Raw genomic sequence first — 22,049 nt, forward strand, 5'->3', positions numbered from 1 at the left:
ATTTGATACACAAACTTCTGCTTAAGCAGTATTCTTAGGGGAGTGTTATTTGAAACAACACAGGTATTTGATGAGATTCTGAGCTAAAAATATGGAGAATTTAAAAGAAAAAGCTCTGCTAGACAAAAAACTCATCAAATGTTTGGCAACACAAAGTTACAACTTTCCTTTTTACCAAAATAACATGGTTGTAACAAATCGTGGACCTGAATTTGCATTGCTTTTTCAAACAGTCTTTGAGAAAAAGTGAAGTTCTGATGCAGTAGTTCAGTACCAAAAGAGCTTGTTCAACAAAAAAGATTCTTTCTGGCTTTAGTTAGGAATATGTGGGATGAAATATGGCTACTTCTGTCTGTGAGTGTAGTATAGTATATACTACACTCATAGACAGAGTGAGTGTATAGTTACATTAAAAAAAAAGGTTTAAAATCTCATTGTTTTACAACTTAGCCATTAATATCAGTTCATAAATTTATTATCTTCTTGTAGGTATTCTATATTATACTGCAGTTCTTTAGCCCACACCCTGAAGCAATAAAAATTGAGAGGAAAAAAAGAGATGATCTAGAATGGGAAGACTGGCAATATTTTGCTAGAAATTGCAGTATTTTTGAAATGGAGAACAATGGATCTCTGGAAAAACCAGATTCTGTCAACTGTCTCCAGATGCATAGGTATGAGTGGGTATTATTTGCATAATACAGATGGTTTGAACAGGTAACACCCTGACACGATTCACTGCTAGGTCCCAATGAGATAGAATCTTTTAATTTGGTACACTCCTTTGTTATGGACTGCTGAATATATCAAAGATCCTAAACATGACCTTTCAACTCAAAAATGCCAAAAAGTCTTTTGTAATTTTTATCAGATTTTAATAATTTATGAGTCTGAGTCAATTGATTCCTCCATTATTTCTGAGGCAGAGTTTCAAAATGTTATATGTTAGTGTTTTGATGGCTATTGTCAGTACAATTGCAGAACACTAAGAGGATAAGTGGAGGAAGGTACTAATGTAACATTGTTCTAAAGAGTCTAGTGAATGTGAAAGTCTACCTTCTGATCTCTGGGAGGGCAACTTGTTTTGAAGCTTGAGAAAGAGGCCAGACTGAAGTACAAAAGCCAGTCATTCAGCTCTGCTAGTGTTATGCAGCACATATAAGAAAGGAGTTGAAAATAGTATCTTGAGGCTTTCTCATCTTTCTAAGCAAGAAGTGATATAAAACTATGGGAAGAGGGGCGAGAAGGATTATTACAGTTTAGAAATACATTTAAAGCCCTTTTACTGTCAATTACCATGTGAAAATTGAAAGCTATATATTATATAAAATAAGCATTTAATAAATATAGTGTAGAACATATATAATAGTTAATATGTTACCATACTGCACACACATATATATAATTGAACTTTTGCCACTGCATACATTCAACTGCATTATCTCTTGCCTGAGTTCAGATGCCAGTCAGTATTAGACTTGTTTAGTACTTGGCTGGAAATCAGTGAGAAAATACTTTTCCATGTGCTATAGGTACTTTGCTTTTTTTTTTTTTTTTCCACTTTTTCTACCTTTCTAAGACTTTTCATCTGTCAGCATCTTTGTCTATTCTCCAGGAGTTCAGTATTCTGAAGAGAGGAGCATAAGGTCATTTGAGTTACACCACTCTTTTGAAAAGGAATCTGAGCTTTATTGCTGATCTTTGAAGCAGAGGGTAGAGGAGAAAGGAAACATCTTAAGTAAGACAAATGTTTTTGGGTAAAAAAGTGAGGTGCAGTACCTTTTTCAGCCCCAAAATATGTATTTGTATAATTTTAAAAGAGACAAGGAGTTAAATATGGACTGTTTCCATAAATGTTTCCTAAGCAGCACAGTTTATCCTCTTGAAATAAAATGTAGAGGATGATAGGAAATTAAATAAATGAATAATTTTTGGGTACAGCTGATCTACAGAAAGCTTTAAGTTATAAGACATATATTGGTGAATATTCTGTGTGCTCAAAGAGGAGCTGCTGTTAAAAAAAAGCTCCAAATTTATGTCAGCAATGTAAGAGAGTCCCTGGAGGATTTTATTGTAAAACAAAACTTGTTTCTCTCTCTTTCTTTCATACCCACAAACATGTACCTGCCAAGACATGTCCAGATTGTCTATCCAGGATTTAGACACCAGTGTCCTTGGGTCCTAGTGGCCTATCCAGGATTTCTTGGATTTACGTGGAAGACAAATGACCTTGGTTTTGAAATCCCTTCCGTAACTTGATGGTTCTTGTTTTGGTGATCACATGCTAGTACTGAATGGGCTCTCTTTTGTGTCCTTTAGGAAATGAAAGTGATTAAGGTTTTTGTTTCTCCATCCTGTACCACCTATGTAAGTTAGGAGTTGCTCACTCTCCTTTATCCCCCTATCAGAGGCTTCAATCTTTGCTTAGTCTGAATATTGGCTGCCCCTTATTTTAGAATCTCCTTTGTTTTTCTGAGAAACTGCATGTAGATGCCCTAAAATCTTGATGACCTGCTTATCTAGTTGCCATCAGCCTTACAGTCTTTCTCCTGTTCCTTCTGATGCTTCCATACCAACATGTTGTTTATCTGCCATTTGTACCTGCCTAAACATTTCCATTACAGTTCTATATGACATGGAAGAAATACACTTTATATAGTTTTCTGTGGAGGGAAAGAGAAGGCATAATCACCCAGAGAAACAGATATATTTCACTGAGATTTTTGTGAAGCACTGACCTGGATTAGGAGCACGGGAAATTCAAAGATTCTTCACTAACACAGAAGAGCTTGACTCAGCACACCTAGCCTAACTAGAAATCTCATCTTTCAAAAACTGACATATTTTCAAGTGACAGTTTTTGAGTGTTGCATGTCAGGTGCCAGGTGATAATGTGGGATACATATTTTTAATGATCCCATGTAGGTGTGCAAATAAGCAGACATTCTTTTCTCTTCCAGAGGCTAAACTCTGACTAGTACATAGACCAACATGACATGATTCATACCAAGGTGTGCAAACACGCACTTTGTATCTACTTGTTTACTTAGTTTTACTTGAATTCTCAGGATTGTCCTTCCCCTTCCTGGGTTTAAATATCCAGTTTTATTCTCAATCTTACTGCTTTCCATTACATTGTCTTGCACTTCATTTGCTTTAGAGATAGCATGTGTTTCTAACTCTGCTCATTCAGAGGAGCAGATGATATAGTGCTGTGACTCTGGAATTCAAAGAATAGCAATTGTTTCTGTATGTTTTTTTAATGTGTTTAGCAGGTGTATTACTAACAATGTAAGTCTATTAATTATTGTGTTATTTGTCTGAATGTTTTTCTTATGTGATTCAAGCCTAGTTTGTGTTTCTCAAGGCCAGTGTGTTAAACCTCTTGAAAATGTGTGCAGGTGACACTGTATCAATCACAGTTTAATCATGTTTTGAAGTTGCCTGGTAAAGGCTTTACTTTTAATTGGAAATTTTGGGTCTGGCAAAGAGCATGGTAGTTTAGAACGAAACAGACGTATAGAGGACATTTATTTTCCCTGTCTTGAATTCTGGTGACTGGGAATCCACTGACGTAAGAATTTTTACTCAGAAAGCATGAAAACACCATTTACAGTTTAGATCCTCTCTGAGAAACAGTATGTTAGGGGCTAGAACCTGTAAAATATTACATATTTTGAGTTTAATTTGTTTTTCTCTCTATTTAAACAGCTTCACACCATATTCTCATGGTAATCTAACTTTCAGTGTTCTTACCCCGGAACCAAATCACCGACCGGGTTACAATGATTTTTATAATACTCCATCTCTTCAAGAATTTGTAAAAGCTACACAAGTGAGGATTCATCTCCGTGGCCAGTATCACACTAGCGAACCTTGGGTAAATTTCAGGCATAGGTACTATGGAGTCAATGAAGTTACAGTCAGTGGAAGGTAAGTGTTATGTCACTCTTCCCACATCCAGCACTGTCTCTGACTGCTACAGCTCTGCATGACATATACGGACCTGCCTAAAATTTGATCAGCTTGTTTTGCTTTTACATATATGATTGAGAAAGGAATGTGGTCTGAAGCAGTGTATCAAGCTGGAAATGACTGGTGTACTGTTTTGTAAAACTGTTTGCTCACATTTTATTTTACAATTATTTATACTTATTACACAAATCTGTCAAAAGCAATCCTTTCCACAGAATTACCAATGCCTCCAAGCAAAGGCTTATGACTGAAACAATGGCTTGTGCTTTATTTCAGTAACTCTTCCAAGCTATAGATTCCCAGACATGGCAATTTTAACAGTCAATGCAGAACTCTTAGTTGGAGTTTCCTTTCAAAATTGGGTAGCTATCAGTAAAACTGTTGTATTATCTGTGACTGACAACTTTATTGTATATGATAAGTGTGCTGTCCTGTGAAGGGACTAATTATGCCTGGAAATAATATGCAAATTTGGCAATAAAATAGTTTCCAAGAAGCATATGGTGCAGATTTGTAAGTATCATTATTCCTGAAATTATATTGGTTGCTCTCATTTTGAGAGAAAGCACCTTGTTAGAAGTCTTGTTTACTTAGAAAATTTTCTATCTTATTAATATATTTTGATTATTGATTTAGATGTATTATGATAATGCATTTACTAAAACAGCTTTACCTTGGTGATGATGTAACAGTAAAATAATTTCAGAGCTGTAGTTTGCAAAGCTGTGTCATGCCTCCAGAAGAGCAGCCTTTCAGGTAGAGTGGTAAGGTAATTGAGTATTAAGACCCTATACAGATTTTATTTTAGTAAGAAACGGAAATTTTAATGGAGAGAAAATGGGTTAAAATTCAAAATTATTCCGGATGTGGCTAAGATTTCTTGAAAAACTAGAGCTGCACTGGAAGTTTTAATATTTATGAATAATTATTTATTTAATAAAAACATACATATTAATGTTACATACTGAAATACAGTTTTCATTACATATATAAAGCAAGAGTAACTCTACGACATGCTGGTTTTTACTTTCTTGAAAAGAATTGTTGATGCTTAAAATATATTGAGTGAAGTAATCTTTTGTAGTTTACTAGACCTAAGAGCATTCTCTTTGGTCACATTTATTTGTTCTTAATGAAGAACCAGACTATGTAATACACAAAGTTGACTTTGTGACTGTGTAATATGGTTTTGCACAGATGTGTTTTCATGTTCTAATTTTGACACCACCTGTTCTTTCAGGTGTAATTGCCATGGCCATGCTGATGATTGTGACACAACTATGAAACCATACAGGTGCCTGTGTGTCAAGGAAAGCTATACAGAAGGAAATCATGTGAGTCTCCTCTTCGTCTGTCTATGGCACCTATGAACAGCCTCAGCACTGGGATTTCACTCCTGGGGAAGGAGTGTGTATGTGTGTTAGTGTAGGCCTCTTTCAGAGGGAAACTTTTTGTGGCAGATTTGTATCAATTAAGGAAGAAGATGTATTCCACTCTCCACTCTCATCAAAAGCCATTCCACCACAGACCATCAGGAGTGTTGTGTTCAGGGATTTCTTATTAGAGATTATGCCACGTTCAAACATTAGATGCAAACCTGAGATTAGACTGTGAGCATCTGATAAAGGCTGTCTCTGCCTGCTGTAGCAACTAGCAAGAATCCTGTAGGATGAAGGTACTACTCCATGGTAATTTTAGTCTGCTCCTGTGGACTCCAGACCCATTCAATAGGTGGAAAGCAAAGTTCTGGAGTTCAGCATCGAATTTAGTTTCATTTGAAAGGAAACAAAGCGTTCAAGTGGTCGATAATGTGATCCAAAGCACCACAAATGCAAAATTATAATTTTCATTTTTGATTCTAACAGTTTTATCATTCTTGGCCATGGAAGAACCAAAATGGGTTTGATTACTGTAAGTCATAGTATTCTAGATAAATATGTGGTATTCTAGATAAATATGTGGAAGAGAGCTCAATGGTATCACTTTTCACTTATTTCATGTAGCCTTTGCTTTTCTTGGAAGCTGTTTGTGTACAACTTAACAAAAGCAGAACCGTGATGTATGAGTAAAAAAAAATTGCTCAAAGAAAAGATTCCCTAGATTAATTATTTATCTCAAAAGAAAAAAAAAGAAAAAAAAGTTGAGGTTCAGAAAAAATGAGCTACATCAAAGGAATGAATCCCTCAATCTCACTGAGAGTTAGATTTCCATTGTTAGTACATTCTTGCTACATTTATGCCTTTTGGAAGTAGCCTTTCTAAAAATTAAGAAGGCGTTATGTGTAATAGCAACAGCAGTAGTAAAGGGGAGACTAATCACACATCAAAAAAAACCCCAAGCAGTCTCTGCTTGCAGGAACAGAGCGAGGAGAGGTGACCTCAGAGCATTTGATACCGTGCTCATGATTGTGTGAAAGATTCTTGAAAAATTTCTTAGGGGTTCTAGGTTTTCCCACTTGTTAAGCAGAAGTGTAGGATATACAGTCTAAATGGGACTTGAACTGAAATTTCAAGTTTTTAGATGGGTCAAATCAGAAAAAAAAATTCAAGCTGACAGTGTCCCTTTAATTAGAACACACATTGTGAAATGTTACTTTGTAAGGATTAATTATAAATATTTAATAAGATCTGGAAGTTCACCAAGCACTCTTGCAAGACTTATGCTACCTTGTGAAAACAAACCAAATACATTTTAATGATGTATCTGCCTTATCAGATATTTCCTATTAATGGTAATGGGTTGTTCGACTGAGTGTCACATCTTTGATTTGGCATACATGCATTGTAACTATAATTGAAGTGCTTGAATTAACTGTATTAGTTCAGAGTACAATAAGGATGTTTTTTAATTATTTTTCTCATTCTTTAATAACTATGTCAGTATCTATTAAATATGAAATAAAATAGCAGTAGTAGTAAAATAGAATTAATATTTGGAAACATACTAATACTAACTACTAATACACTACTAATACACTAGCTACTTTGAATTTTATCAAATATTTACATGAAATCCAAACAGCTTAAAGATTTTAAATTTTGGGGTTTTTTTTTTTGGTAAGGCTAACACTTAAATGCAAAATAAAAGTCCATCCTGATTTTTGACTATCACTGGCAATGATAAAACTCTGTCTGATAGATTTACACCTGTTTCTTTGGCTCCCACCACAGTGAATTAGAAACTGTAAAAATCTATTTATTTATTTATTTATATACTTTTTGGGTTTAAGTAGCATTTGGTGAAGCAAATTTCCAAATATAACTTTTTTGGTTGAGAAAAAGAAAATATTTTTGAGAAGAAATAGCATTATCAGCAAGCAGGTTTTTTTTGACTTAAGTTCTGTATTAGCAGAGTAAGTCACCACAACTGAGGGGCTATTAGAACATTTTTGGCTTTAGGGTGGGTTTTTTCAATGTCTTTTACTAAAAATCAGAGATCCTTGAAAAGCTTTTTACATACGGCAGAGTATGTTCTTGTCAGATTTACACTTAATACAGCTAAAATTACTGTCTTGAATTTATCTGGCATATACATCTGGCTAGCTGTTGGGCAGGAAAGCAACACCAGAAATGAAAAATCTGCATTAACTATTACAAATAGAAATCTTAGTTTAGGTATTTGCATCACTGTGTTATGAAATCTGACATACCAAATGGATTTTTTTTTTCCCCTGAGTTCCATTTTGGTGAAGAATGATGATGAAATATGTTCCTATGAAATCTGAGATGATAGAAAGAAGGGGTTACTTAAGAATGATTTGTGGATGTTGAGGGGCCAGATTATGTAAAAAGAGGAAATTAGTCCTCACAAAGCCTGTCTCATTTTCTGAAAAAAATGTTCAGCTTCTTCATTTATAAATTGTTCTCTGAATGCCTTGGGTTCAGCTTTGGGAGATAGCTCTTCCTTTTACAAATGGAAACTGAGGGTCTGAGAGTGGAGTCCAGATTTTGGTAACATTTGTATGCAAAGATTAGCTTTTAGACTCGAGGAAAAGCACATTCAAAAACTTCCCAAGCTGTCACATGATGAGCTGGAAACAGCCCATGAAAGAACAAGACAGTTAAGCAAGGTTACATTGCAACTGCTGAGCCTCTTTTAAATCTAACTGTATAGAGCTTAATAAAGAAAGGTAATGGCAAAATATATGGTAATAATTATAGAAATCATAATAGAAAATTCAAAATAAATAAAGCCACTCTGATAAATGCTTGAGAAGATATGAATGGAAGTGAGAGATTGACTAGATGCAGTAAAGGTTTCTGGTCTTCAGAGTTTTCCATAATGGTTTTAAACATCTGAGGTCTGAAAACTGGATATGGCATATGTTGTTTTATCAAGAATTGAATAAGATATTTCATATTGTTACAGAAGAATCTATGTAAACCTTAGTTAAAGGTGAATCTGTATCATGTTAAATGTTGGAATTAATCATAAATAGTACATTAGGAGCTGTAAATATTAACTACAGTACACTCAATAACAGTTTTCACTTGCAGAAACAAGTAAGCCAGCAAAAAATGTGATTTTTGTTACATGGAGCTTTGGGATGGAACCCCATAAGACACAACTTTCATTTCTGTTCTGTCTTCTTTGCTCCCTTGGAATCACTTAGTGTTCTAATTTTGGTTGTGGTTTTTTTTTTTTTTTTTTGTTTTTTGTTTTTTTTTTTTTTTTTTTTTTCCATCCCCTAGTAAAACCTGGCTTTTAAGTTTAAAAGCTCTTTGATCACTGGGGAGTTGACAAGAGACAGATGTAGTTCATGTGTAGTCTTGGTAGATATTCAAATGCTGTAGTGAGGGTGCTGGTGAAAGCCAGAAGGAAATTAAGTCTGTCTTTAGAGCATGGCAAAGCTATCTGGATAGATATTCCCTAGAAGCTGTATTTCTTTGGCCAAGGAAATGAAATGGAGTGAAAGCATAGTGGATAGATACAGAAGAGGATCTCGTAGGAAGGAAAGAATTGTATATGATTAATTATCCCATTACAGTCAACACTTAGAGGGCAGCATAAATAAACATGGCTGCTATACATAATAGAGCTTTGCAAAGACAAGTCAGCATTTCAAAATGCCTGAGAAGGTGGCATTCTAGCCTCAGTGTCACTTTATCAGATTTTTAAATTGTGTACTTTTGATAACATGCATTACAGAAGCATGTATGTATGTACACTGTTTATTGCAACTGAGCTTTCAGAGTGGGCTGTAAACTCCTACATAGGTTGCAAAAAAGAAAAAAGGAATTAATTCCACATAAAATCTTTATATATAAAAAGAATGCCCCTGAGAGGCAAGCAGCAGGATATTTAAAAAGTGTTGGAATAAAAGGTTTTAGTTAATCATGACTAATTGCAAGTTTTCAAGTATTTTTACTGTTGCTGTCTGAAGTATTTCTTTGGATATTTAACTGTTTCTTCAGAAGTACTGTCCACAGAATTCCTAGGGCCTGAAAATGAACTTGGTGTATCAAGGCTTAGGCTCAAGTCACTGGTGATACCATGAGTATGCTTCAAGTGATATATTTTTCCATTTTTGACACTAGTTGTATACAGGATTCTCTGTCGTAAATTTTATCATAATGGTTTTCTTCTTCCAGTATAAATATTAAGAGAGAAAAAACAGTGCTTATAGTAGTGTGCTTTTAAAATTTTAATAATAATTTCAGTAAAAAAAATCTTGAATGAATTGTTGGAAATCAGTTTTTAATCACAGTTTTAGACTAATGAATTGGGCAGCATTAGGCTTGGTATTTTGGCCACCAGGCTCCATGTTATATTTTCTCAGGTAACTTTTCACAGAGAAGTTCAGATACTATATATAAGTTTGTTATTGGCCATAGGGAAAACCATATATTTAAGATGTTTTCTGAAGAGCCTAGATGTAACTGAGAATTAGGACATCTGCATGTTTCTGTGGGTTAGTTACAGAGGAATGCTGGTTTTGTTAGGCATTAACATGCTTTGTAAATCTACTGCTAGACCTTGCCATGGGCTTTTTGGAATGTACTTATTCATTTTCCATGTGGTAGCTAAGAGCCAAACCCCAAATCTCGTGGTTTGCAATTCTTAACTACTATGCTTTGGAAAAATGCAGAGTTTAGATGGTGAATGAAGATCTGAAGATGGCAACACGTACATCATAGTGCTACCGAACGTGAAAGCTCAGCCCTGGAGGTCTGGAAGTTAAATGCAATTCTTAACCTAATAAAGGTGTGACAAACAGCAGGATGATGTGGGGGTACAGTGCCCATTTCTATTGCATGCAGGTGTGACAACTGCTAGAAAAACAAACGTTTTGCACTCATTGCCAGCGTCTGAATGACTGCTTTTTTGCCAAGGAGGTGGTAGATGGGGGAATTCAATGTCTTCTCCCAGGTAAAAAGTGAAGAACAAGAGGAAAGAATCTCAGATTGGGCTAGAGAAAGTTTAGATTGGATATTAGAAAAAAATTCTTCAGTTCAAAGGGTTGCCAGGGAATGGAACAGGCTACCCAGGGAAAGTGATGGAATCACTGTCCCTGGAAATCTTTAAAAGTGTGTAGGCGTGGCTTTCAGGGACATGGTTTAGTGGTGAACCTGGCAGTGTTGGGTTAGAAGTTGAACTTGATGATCTTTTCCCAAAGATGAGGTGTTTTCCAAAAGGTCCTTTCCAAACCGAGTAATTCTATGATTTTTAAAAATTTTGTCAAAGTTTTAAAAGTCACACAAGAGATGTTTCAAAGAGCCTTCTTGCTATGTAATCAGATGCCATCTTTTTCTCATACTCCTTTGTGCCTGTGTGTCATTTAACAATAGGTGCAAGCACAGGTGTGCATAAGTAACTGATCCAAGATTAAATCTGAATTGAGATGATGAATGCTTTCCGCTGCTGTGTGGCTGGCCATGCACAAATGGAAACGCAGGGCTGGCAGGTTGATAGCTATTCCTGCACTGTTTTCCTTTCAAGGAGGACATATTTCCATAGAAATGCTGGGAGGAGGGAGCTGCATGAGCTGGATAGCTTGGCTGCTAGCTTGTTCCTTTGTTGTGCTTCCCAAGTTGTGTCATGCCTGAATGACATGACCTTGCCTCGTGTTGTTGGGTGTTGCGTAATGCTGATTTTTCTCAATGTGGAGAGAGAGGGGACGTGGATGTAAATGAGGGAAGGACTTGAATAAGTTAGAGTTGTGTAACTTGTGAACAGTTATAGTCAAGGTGTTGCTCTTAGTGCACTTAAAGTGAGATAATCACAATTAGGCACCAATTGTGCTGAAAAACAAAGGCCTGAGTTCAAGGTCTCAAGTGAAACCCTGCTAATTTTCATCCTGAAAACTCCTTTTTTTCCTCACTGTGGTGATTGTGTGTTTTTGGTTTGTTTTTAACAGATTAGAAAAAGGTGCTGTTATTATTGCTATCTTATTGCTTACTTCTTATTTAGTGTATTCAAACGAAATTTCAATAGATAAATTCATGTGATTGCATTTTCTCTCCCAAGTATCTTTTGTTATAGTTTGTGACTGGTCTGCAATTGTTGGACTATCTTAAGCCTATGGTTTTTAATTAAGATTGTTTTACGCACAAATTATGCTTTCCCAGTATCAGCTGTGAGTGAAACAGTTTAGACACTTCCATGCAGTTTCCTAGTTTTCAGTGTGTAGGTGATATAGACATACTAAAAAGTAACAAATATTTATAATACTACTTGGAATAACAACCATAAAGAAAGATGAGCATGCTTCTCAAGGTTAAGAAGGAAGTTACCAAAAAAAGAAAATAGTTCCCCAAATATGTAACAGAAGCAACTTATTTTGAAGCATTTAAATTCCTTCTGAAAGACAGAAATTATGATTGCAATATATTTTGTTTCTTTTGTTTCACTCACAAGGTCAAATGGTAGTAGTACAAACTACAGTTATTACAACATTAGAAACTCCAAGAACACTCATTGTTTAAAGTGCATCCATATGGATGGATTAGGTGAATGTCTTCTGTGCCATAAACATAGCAAGCACCATTTTGCATCTTTAAAGGTTTAAGTGAATTGTAATCTCAGGACATTAGCCTGTGTTGAGTATCAAAATTGTTAAAATGTTGTTCTTCTGCTCACTTTCTTTGGTTTTGCTTACTTTATTTGGTTTTAAAAATAACTTTAAAATGTTAAAATTATAAATAAAATGTTTGGTTTATTTTCCTTTGTGCTTTCTCACTTTTTTTCCCCCAAACAAAATATTATTGACATTTAAATTGGGAAAAACACACAGAAAAAGATATGAACATAGAGATTATATTAGTAAACTTGTGAAGTGAAGAAATATTTATGTCTAAAGAGCAGCATTTTCCTCTGTTTCTGATTCATTTCAGTGTGATCGCTGTTTGCCATTGTACAATGACAAGCCTTTCCGTCCAGGTGACCAAGTTCATGCCTATAACTGCAAACCATGTCAGTGTTATGGCCATGCAGAAAGCTGCCACTATGACTTAGCAATGGATCCTTTTCCTCAGGAACGCCACCGAGGCGGTGGTGGAGTTTGTGATAACTGTCAGCACAACACAACTGGTAAGTCAAAGAGAATGGACTATTTATTTTACAGTTCCTTTTTGACTAAGTCTTTGACTAAGGAACTGTAAAAAAATGTAAAACTGGAAATCATTACTAATTCAGCTGGGATTAGTAATGAATGCTCTGTGTCTAACAGTCAAAAAAATTCTCCTGTATATGTATTTTTAAACTACTCAGATCGTGCGGTAACAACAGTGGTGTCAACTCTTAAGCCATGGGAAAATACTGTAAAATTTAATCCAATCTTGTACAAAAACTTTCATGCAAAACACATTCAAATAAATAATTAAAATATATGGTTTCAAGGCTATTCCCATTACATGTGCTAGAGCACTTAAATTCAAAATAGAATCTTATTGGACCAGTTTAACAGACAGTATCTAAAAGGGTTGTCAGGTTTCTAATGTCAGTTTCTTGCTAATTGAATAAATCTCTTTATTCAATGTAGGTAATACATTTGACTACTTTAAAAATTCTATTTCAGTTTTCTTGGCTTTATCTAGTAAAGATAAAAAAGGAAAGTTTCAGGTTCAATTTAAAAAAAAAAAAGTATAGGCATTTGCATGCCACAGCTTTTATATAAGTATGGTATTATATAACAGATGGAAGTTTAATGGAGTAAAACATAGTTTGTAACAGGTTCATTGTTTCATATGCTCTGGATCACTAAATTGGCAGGTAGAGATGAAAGGTGCATTAAAATGGACGTCCTGAAAATTATAGAATTCTCTCAAAGGAATAGTCTTTAATTTTGAATTATACAGCTAATTTTAATGAATTGGAAGCCATAATGCATAACCTTTCTTTCATGCAGGAAGGAACTGTGAGCTGTGCAAGGATTTCCATTACAGACAAGCAGGTGCAGATCTTTCAGCCACTGATGTTTGCAAACCCTGCGACTGTAACGCAACAGGCACCAAAAATAAGAGCCTTCTGTGTGACAAAGTAAGTAGCTTAATAGACAAAAAGGAGAAAATGTTTCAATCAGCTGGGTAGACAACCATAAGATTTTACAAAGTATATTCAGATGGTAACTAGTCTATATTAAAAAAATGCTGAAGTCCAGCCTTTTTGAAATGGTAATTGACGTGCATCAGACATTTGAAAGCTGAGAAAACAGAGACGAATTTGAGATGTACTGCTGAAGACTTACTCATCTAGATCAACAACAGACATAAAAGGTCTTGTATGAATAGTAATTTTGGGAGGCTATCTCTGCATTCAGTAATGTTAAAACATCTAGGAGTGTGTTTGAAGGTCTTGGTACTGTCTTAAAGTTTCTAAAAGGTTTTCAAAATTCAGGAAATAGGCCGAGCCTGAAATCGAACTAAAATTAAGCTACTTTTCCCTATAATAAGACAAGGATTGATCTCCCTTTTAATTTATGAAGTCCATTAAAAATAAAAGAAACCCACAAAGTGATGCTGAGAAGAGAACACTTTCAGCTATGCTTTTAAAGTCAATGGACCTCATTGTCATGCAAGCTGTCTAGTCCAATAATAAATCTATCTGTAACCTTTAAAACATGCATGTTGGGAAAAAACCCAGGAAAAATGATTAAAATCTTGAACATATACTAAAGACATATTCTGATTCGTGTTCTATTGACACGTGTCCTGTCCATTGCCAAAATCTCAATTTTTTAAGGAATAGGGAAGAAATATTTGTTTGGAAATTTATTGTAGAGGTAGATCTTATTCTGTGGGTAAATGTGATAGAACTTCTTCATCTTGTTGCCACTTTTCCTACCTCTTCTTTTTTCCACACTTCTATTTGTAAAATAATCTCTGGCTTTTTTCATCGTATGTCTCTTGTCACTGAATTTTATTTAACAGTGAACTCTTGTGGATCCTATTGTATTTTCATCCTCGGTTACCATTGTAGATGTACAGATATGTGCCAGTTTGATTCAGTGCACCTCACAGGACTCATGCATGGGTACATATTATGTGTGACATGCAAATATAGCAAAATATGTTTTTTAAAATAGTCTGCTGTATTATAAAGAGAAATTATTTTATAATTTTCAGTCTTCTGAAGTAAGACACTCTGCCAGTAACACAGAAGTGGGGGGAAAAAAAGGTTGCAAAACACAGGTATCATGTTAGGATTATTTTTCAAGACATAGGAGGAATGAAAGCAAATGTTAATTTATGTATCCAGGGTTTGTGGTGAAATGTTAACCTAAATCAGCTTTAACTGTGATTAATAATCAGAGCAACAGTAGTTTACAGAAATCAGTGCTTCATATTTAAATATACAAGACTGTTGATGATACCTGACTATGAAAGTATGAACAGGGAGATAAAATGGGAAAAAGGGGGGAGACTGTATTGCTCAATAAAGCATCAATTGCAGTAGAAGCAGAACAGGGAGATATGATTGAGAGGCATTAAAGAATAGATTAATAAGGCTGGGGACTAAAGGCTGAAATGAATTACATGAAATAGGAAGGCATCATTGGAGGAAGTGTTTCCAAATTTGACCTGTGGAAGATGGAATCATGAGGAATAAGCACCCTACTCATGAAAATTAATTGTCACATCATATTGATAATTTTCAAGGAAATTTGCCAAAAATGGGACAGAATACACTTTTACTGCATAAATCATCACTTTCTTCAGATCATCAACATTTTTTTCTTTTTGCAAAGTGCCACTTTAGTCACTAAGTTCCAAGAGGTACAGAGTTCCAAAATTAATGCATTGAATCACAAAACAATCTCATCTCTTGAATCACACAGAAAGAACATTCACTCATCAAATGAAATATTATTCATGCTGATGGTTTGCAAGATGTGTAGAAGAGCTGACTGCAACACAGTTGCTCTCATATCAGTTCTTTGGACTGATCAGGAAAACGTTATGCCTCTTCTGATACCTATGCACTCTGCCCTTGGTGAGAAATGCATGTAGGTATAGAGGATTTCTCCCTTGCAGCATTTCTCACTTTTCATACCTCTGAAGATCATGTCCACTTACAGACCAGGGTAGACTTTGTATTTTAGAATACAGGCTTTGTATTTTAAAGTGTAAATATCATAGTAAAACCTCAAAATTGTGACTTTTTGGCTTACAGTAACAGCTGGAATTTTAGGAGTAGTGTAACAGTGCACCCACAAGCAATTTGTTAGGTGTTTTTGCAGAGTGAGGTTTTCCTTTGAGATTGGTGAGTACAAGTGAGAATTGCTGCATCCTGATAAAATTTGTCCACTTCTGAGCTGGTTATTGATGTTTAGTCATTGTAGAAAAGATAGTTGCATTGTCTTTCTGAGCATTTGTCATGAAATATTTCAAACAATCAGAAAGTCCAGATGAACTGTAATTGGCTGCCTTCCTCCTTTTTCCCTAACAATTCACACTTGAGAAAGTTCTACCAGAATACTGCTGACGTGATCATTCTTGCTCTAGTTGGAGATTAATGTTTTCTGGCTGTTATACCAAAATCCTTTACTCATTTTCCTGTGTTGCTTTTTACCCAGACTGCTTGACAAATGCTTACGTATTCTATCAGGCATGGCACTTGTGGTCCTTTTGTGATTCTGTTATAGTATTTCATATATAATGCTGGGGAAAAAAGCACTCTTTTCCTGGGTATTTCTTATTAGAGAAACCTGAAAGTGCTGCTAATGCCTTTACCTAGTCTTTGGAAGTAACATTCTGGTCTCAGTGAATTTAGTTATCTTTAGTTATCTCACTCAGCTTTTGCTGATTTTTAAAAATTTAACCTTAACATCCAAATAAATATGTATCATGTACTTGTTGTTGTGAGGAAATTGTATTTTACTGCAGAGGATATTGTGCAGAGTTGTAAACACTCGATTTTCTTCTGTCAAGGCAGCAGCTGTATTGTCTCATCTTACAAGAAAACTCTAAGGCAAGAAAATGGACAAAATGTTACTGTTTTCTCTGAAGAGTCACATGAAAGCATATTCCAGTACTTCAGATTTTACCTTGCTGCACACTCACTAAATACTGTTTTTAAAAAATTTTTTATATATATACATAAAAGGAAAATAGTATTTCTATTTCTATTTTCACTTCTGAGTTAATTCTTTTATCTAAAATTAGGATGAGCCTTCCCATTTTCATGTATTTATCTATATGGATTTCAACCTGTTTATTGTGATGAACAATAAATAAATAAATGGAATATGTGTTTCAAGGGAAAGAATACAGGTTAAAGCAGTTCATTAAGGGGATTTCAGTCAACAGATTTACTAAAGAGAATAAGGATTTTAAAGAATGCAAATGTGTCCATGAAAAATATAGTGCATAGTGAAGTCCATAGAAAATCAGTTTATCAAATACTGTGTATTTTGAATCTGGGTTTCCCTTAATGGGAGGCCTTTAACCAGATTGCTAAAATGAGGGAAAATTAGCTTTTTTATGTTCAGTAATTCTATGGCTTTATTTTGGATGGATTTTATGAAGTGGAAATGCTAGTTTTCAGCGAGAGTTTGTGGGATTTGGTCTACTCCCACCCCTTGGAGTGTTGTGGGCAGAGGGTAAATGCCTCATTTTATGTTTTGAACAAAAGTAGTAGAAAGCTACTGACTTTTGAAAGTCATCATATGTGATGACAAGAAGAGATACCAGGGGAGTGCAAAGGAACTTCATTATTGCTGCTTATTCAATTTTCAGTTCCCAAAGCCAACATCCTGAGAATACTCACAGGTATTTGGTGTCAGACCATTAACCTATGTGTGTGAGCCAGCACACTGTACTGTTCTCATTTCCTAAACTGGAGGAAAGGAAAAGAAAAGTCCTCAACCCCCTTGCTTCCCCTTCCTGAGACTGCAGACAACTGGATGCTGGGGTCCTTGCCAGACTTGCCTCAAGAAAGAAGATAGTGAGAAATACATTATTAGCATTTATATCAGAAAGGCAGAACATTGAGACTGGTACCAGTCAATTGCAAAATTGGTGATGGCAGAATTTCATGCCAGACCTAAATATACTGCTGGGTCTTGCAACGCCCTGAAACTTGCAGTGGGTCAAGGGAAGGTGCTTCTGCTGTGGTAGAAAGTAAATAATTAAAATTAGTAATGACTTGGCTAATTATAAAATATTATTTTTTCAGGAGTTTTTGGGCTTAAAAAACTAGAAGTTAACTTTGGAAAAAGAAACTTGACATGTCAGTTCTTAAAAATTCATTAATATTCAGCCTCATATTGCATTATTGTCCAGAACTGGACTTTCTGATTATGTTTTTGACACTATATTGCTTCTATTACAGAACCAAAGAATAGCAATTTGAAATTACAAACATATCCAAGACAAAAGAGTTGATTTTTAACTTTCAGAAAGGCTTAGGCAAATGATTTTTCCAGCAAGTTGCATTTTATAATATAAGAATATGTATGGCCAAAAAGAGTTTAAGTAGTCAGAAGTTACATTTCTGATTACTGTGATATGTACATCTTGAAGATCTCCTAGGTGAGTGCTATAGTTAAACAGCTTGCTGTAATCTAGTGAAAAATTAAGGCAATACTTTGGAATATGTGTTTAAATCTCTTTTTAAGTCCGTGTATTAGTCTAGTAACAGAAGGGTTGCTGAGCAGGCTTCGCTTTGAATTTGTCATTCTAGATGTAATGTGTTAAAATGTCCCTCAGTTACAGAGTGGTATCATAAGAGTCTGAAGCAGGTGAACTTTCAGTATACCTAAAATTCAGGAACATTAAGTAGTTGGATTTCTGATTAAGGACAAGTCTGCAGCTGTGGTTTTGGCTGGAGAAGGTTGCTGGCATTACTGTTAGTAACTGTTTACACTCGAGGATATAAAAATGTGTATTTTGCATGCAAGTTATAAATGACACAAGGCATACATATGAACTCAGCATCAGTGATTTTCTGTATCAAATAACAATTGGAATTATGAGGTCCCAAGACACACCACCACTTGGTAGTAATTCTCGGCCAGGTTAATTTTCAGAGCGAACAATCCAGTCAGATATTTTCCATCAGTGATTTAGTACCAAGATGGTCATGTTAATACACAGTCTGTTGTGTCTGCTGACTATTTGGGTCAGAACCAGGCTTCTCGGGCATAAGTAACAGTAGAATAGAATACTTTCTGCTCTTCTATAACCAGCATTGGTCATAAAAAATTGAAATATTTTTCTTTAAATGGCAGATAATACTTGAATCAGGGAAGAGGGGAAGTTCCGGTAATATTTTCAGTGACCAACTGGTGAAATTCTGGTTAACAAACCCTTTAAATAGTCATTGCTACCAATATTTTCAATGATACCATAGTTTACAGAGAAAGCTAGATTTGCAGAAATAATAATGATACAAAAATAGCCTTTTTGCTTTATAATTCACTTGGATTTTTATGTAGTTATTGAAATAGTTTGTTCTCCCCATTTTGATGTAGATTTTCATGTTATAACCTGTGGTACACCTATTTCTGCAGCATTATAAACATTTATCAGCTTGTTCAGCTTCTTTTAACAGTATTCATTGCTAAGCATTTCACAAATTATTTTGGTGCTTCTCTGTACAGAGAAATTAAAAGTACTGTTTTTCTATATTTCTAATTCTTAAATCAAATTCTGCCCAGATTAAGTCCAAATATTCTTTTTACAGGGAGATCTGCAAATGGTTTTGTTGTCTGGTTCCTGGATAAAATTTAAATTTTTAAGTTGGCCAGACATTTCTCACTCATTTGAGGATTTATAGTTATTCTTCAAGCATCAATTTTTTTACTCTGTTAGGATAAAGTTTGAGGATGTACATTTTCTGGAAGCATGTGTGATGAAAGTTACTGCTCCTTGTAATAGCTTGACACAATATTATGTTGAAGATCCTGGTATTCTTTGCTTCTTTTAGCACTTAGTAATCTACATATTTCACTTGTAGCATCTGGAAATACCTACCATTTGCTCACAATTAGCCATGGGTTTCCAGGTATTCAGGATGAGAACAACTTTAATGTATGAAATAAGACTAATCTAGCACAATATCTTTTCTGATTTCCAGAAGCATGATCCTGCTGTGATGTGCTTTTCTAGATTTCAGTTATTTATGGGTTTAGGGCTACCTGAGCTAAACTCAGGATTTTCATCTGAGTAGCCACATGTTTGGTCTCCACATATGGAATTAAGCTACCTAATTTTTTTAAAGCAAGTAACTCCTTTAAGTTTACTTCCTTAGAATTTCCTAGGTGTTCTGTCTTATATCTTGAGAAAAGAGTATTCATTCTGTAAGACACTCATGGTTTTGTAGCCTCGTATTCCCTTCATTTCAGTCCTTTATTTCCAAACTGTATAGTTTTTAGTCTCTTTTCATTTTTATCTTTGCTTATCCTACTCACTTTTATTTTACAGAGGGTAACCAGATATGCAAATTATGTAAAATCTTGATACAAAACAGATTTTTATGACACAGTGTGATGTCCTGTGTAATTTTCAGTTCTTTTATTGATAATCACAGTATTCCTATTGCCTTTTTAACTGCTTCAGAGCTTCCAAATGATTTGTAGGGGAAAAGGAGCAGCTTGAATAGCTTCTTCCTTGAGTGGTAATAACTGATTTTGGACGTATCACTGTCTACCTGTAGTCAGTGTTGGTTTTTCCCAGGCATTGTTTGTATTTCTTGATGTAGAAATTAATTTGACTTTTTGATAATCCATTTGGTTCACTGCATGTGATATATTAAGATATTGCTGACTTAAAGAAATGTAGTAGTATCATGTAGCATGATTTCCTTTTGGAAAAAAAGTACCAATCTTTTCCAATATAGAATTAAAATTTCTAATAGAATGTACAGTGATAATACAAAAAAGCCTACTAGAATGTAGATCTCAGAAAGTTCCTTACAGCATTTTAAGGAGAATGACATAATTTTATTCCTCTTTTGCTGGTGTTTATTTAAGCAATTATTAAGTATTTCAGTAATGTTATATTTGGTTTCATCTAGAACTTGAGTCTTATGTACAGTCACTTTTCAACAGATGAGTTTTTGCTAAAGTATTTTTATTCTGACTTCTTTGGTTTTAAATCAGTCTTAAAAATCACTCCTGATATGGAAAGGTAGCACCTCTTTCATGGTGAAGAGCTGTGGAAGATTTCCTTTGGGATCTCTGCTGTGGTTCTCTTTCCTGAATGCGACCCAGAATCATAAAAGCATTAGTTGGTCATCTGCTCTCCTCCAAGCAGAATTGTTGTCAGTGCTATGTCCAGTCAGTCATGATTTTGTCTGGATAAATCTTGATACTTCTAGGAATAGAGATTCCACATCCCCTCTGGATAGCCTGTTACTGATGTTGCACATCTCTTTTAGTGAAGTGTTCCAATGTCTACTGTGAATCTGCTAATCATACCACTTAATTATTTATTGCCTTGATTCTCTGGTAGTCTTCCTTTGTTTCTGAAATTAATTTTTTTTCCTTCCTGCTTTAGGCATGTTGCTTGTTAAATGCTCATTTTTGTGTTGCCTTATTCTAGTTTTTAAAATTTGGTGGTGGCTATCCTCTCTTAATTAGCTATCCTATTTTGATCTTTCTTTCACTTATTTAGGATGAAATTTCACATTTAATGCTTTCCTTCCTGGGGTAGCTTTTGGAGTAACTTCAAGTTTTTTTTTTGGGCATGAGTTGAGTGCTGTTGTGTAGCTTGGGTATGCTGCAATCCTGAGCACAAAAATTTTTCTTTTACAGTTAGGCATTAAGCTGGGTATTTTTCTTCATTTAGGATTAAACTCAGAGTTGATTTTCACATGTGAGTTCTCTGATGAATGGTTGTGATGCATGACTGGCTCTCTTATAATACACTAAATATCTAGATCAAATCCAGTCTAAAAGGAAATTAACTTGAAGATCCTTATTGCTGTGTTTTCTGCTATTGTGGTCTTTTAACTCTTCTCATACTTGCTGTTGTCATGCCTTTCTAATATCTACATCTTCCTGAAAAATAAGGCTAATACATCAGTAATAGATCTCTACCAAGAAGTCATATCAAAGAGATTTTACGGACTACGGAAATCCTTTTATGAGGAAAGGGTAGGAGTATATACTTCTTTTTTATTCAATATTTCCTGCACTGAGAATTTACTTTTAGATGTTGAAATACTCTATTTAGTATTAATAAAGCTTTGAGCTTCATTTTAGCTTCGAGGGTATGATGATAGTATTAATTGGAACTTGCCAGTAGCTTTGTCTCTCCTGTTGTTTCAGCTTGGCTCGACTTACGGATTAAAGATGAAAAACACAGCTGTTAAGAGAAATTTTTGTTCAGTAGCTAATTAAAGGCAAAGTACATTGAACTATAGTTGTTCATGTCATAGATGAATACTGGTTTTGAATTATTTTACTTTTTTGTATTTTAAATATTTGCACTGAAAAAAGTAAGCTGAGCCAAAGAAAATTCCTAATTATGCAGTTTCTTTATTTCTGCATTTCCTAGAACACTTCAGTTGGAAAAGTTAGGTTTTGTTCCTTGATCATGAATCCCAAAACTTTTGCCAATTCCCATGTCTGTGTTGCTTTGACTCCCTGGGATTGTTTTTATTTTGTGCATTAACTGATGTCTCTGTTTCTC

At 34.8% G+C, this 22,049-nt stretch overlaps 1 protein-coding gene across 1 annotated transcript in view; it reads left to right on the top strand.

Moving 5' to 3' along the window:
* Positions 1–22,049, top strand: part of USH2A (usherin) — a 371,525-nt gene that overhangs the window by 35,864 nt on the left and 313,612 nt on the right. Inside the window, exons 6-10 of the mRNA XM_050972284.1 lie at positions 490–674; positions 3,712–3,933; positions 5,216–5,309; positions 12,309–12,504; positions 13,322–13,452. Coding sequence (XP_050828241.1) covers positions 490–674; positions 3,712–3,933; positions 5,216–5,309; positions 12,309–12,504; positions 13,322–13,452 — 828 coding nt within the window. The remainder of the gene's footprint in view (positions 1–489; positions 675–3,711; positions 3,934–5,215; positions 5,310–12,308; positions 12,505–13,321; positions 13,453–22,049) is intronic.

The sequence above is a fragment of the Serinus canaria genome, chromosome 3 (genome assembly GCF_022539315.1).
Source record: "Serinus canaria isolate serCan28SL12 chromosome 3, serCan2020, whole genome shotgun sequence".
In the NCBI taxonomy this organism is placed as follows: Eukaryota; Metazoa; Chordata; class Aves; order Passeriformes; family Fringillidae; genus Serinus; species Serinus canaria.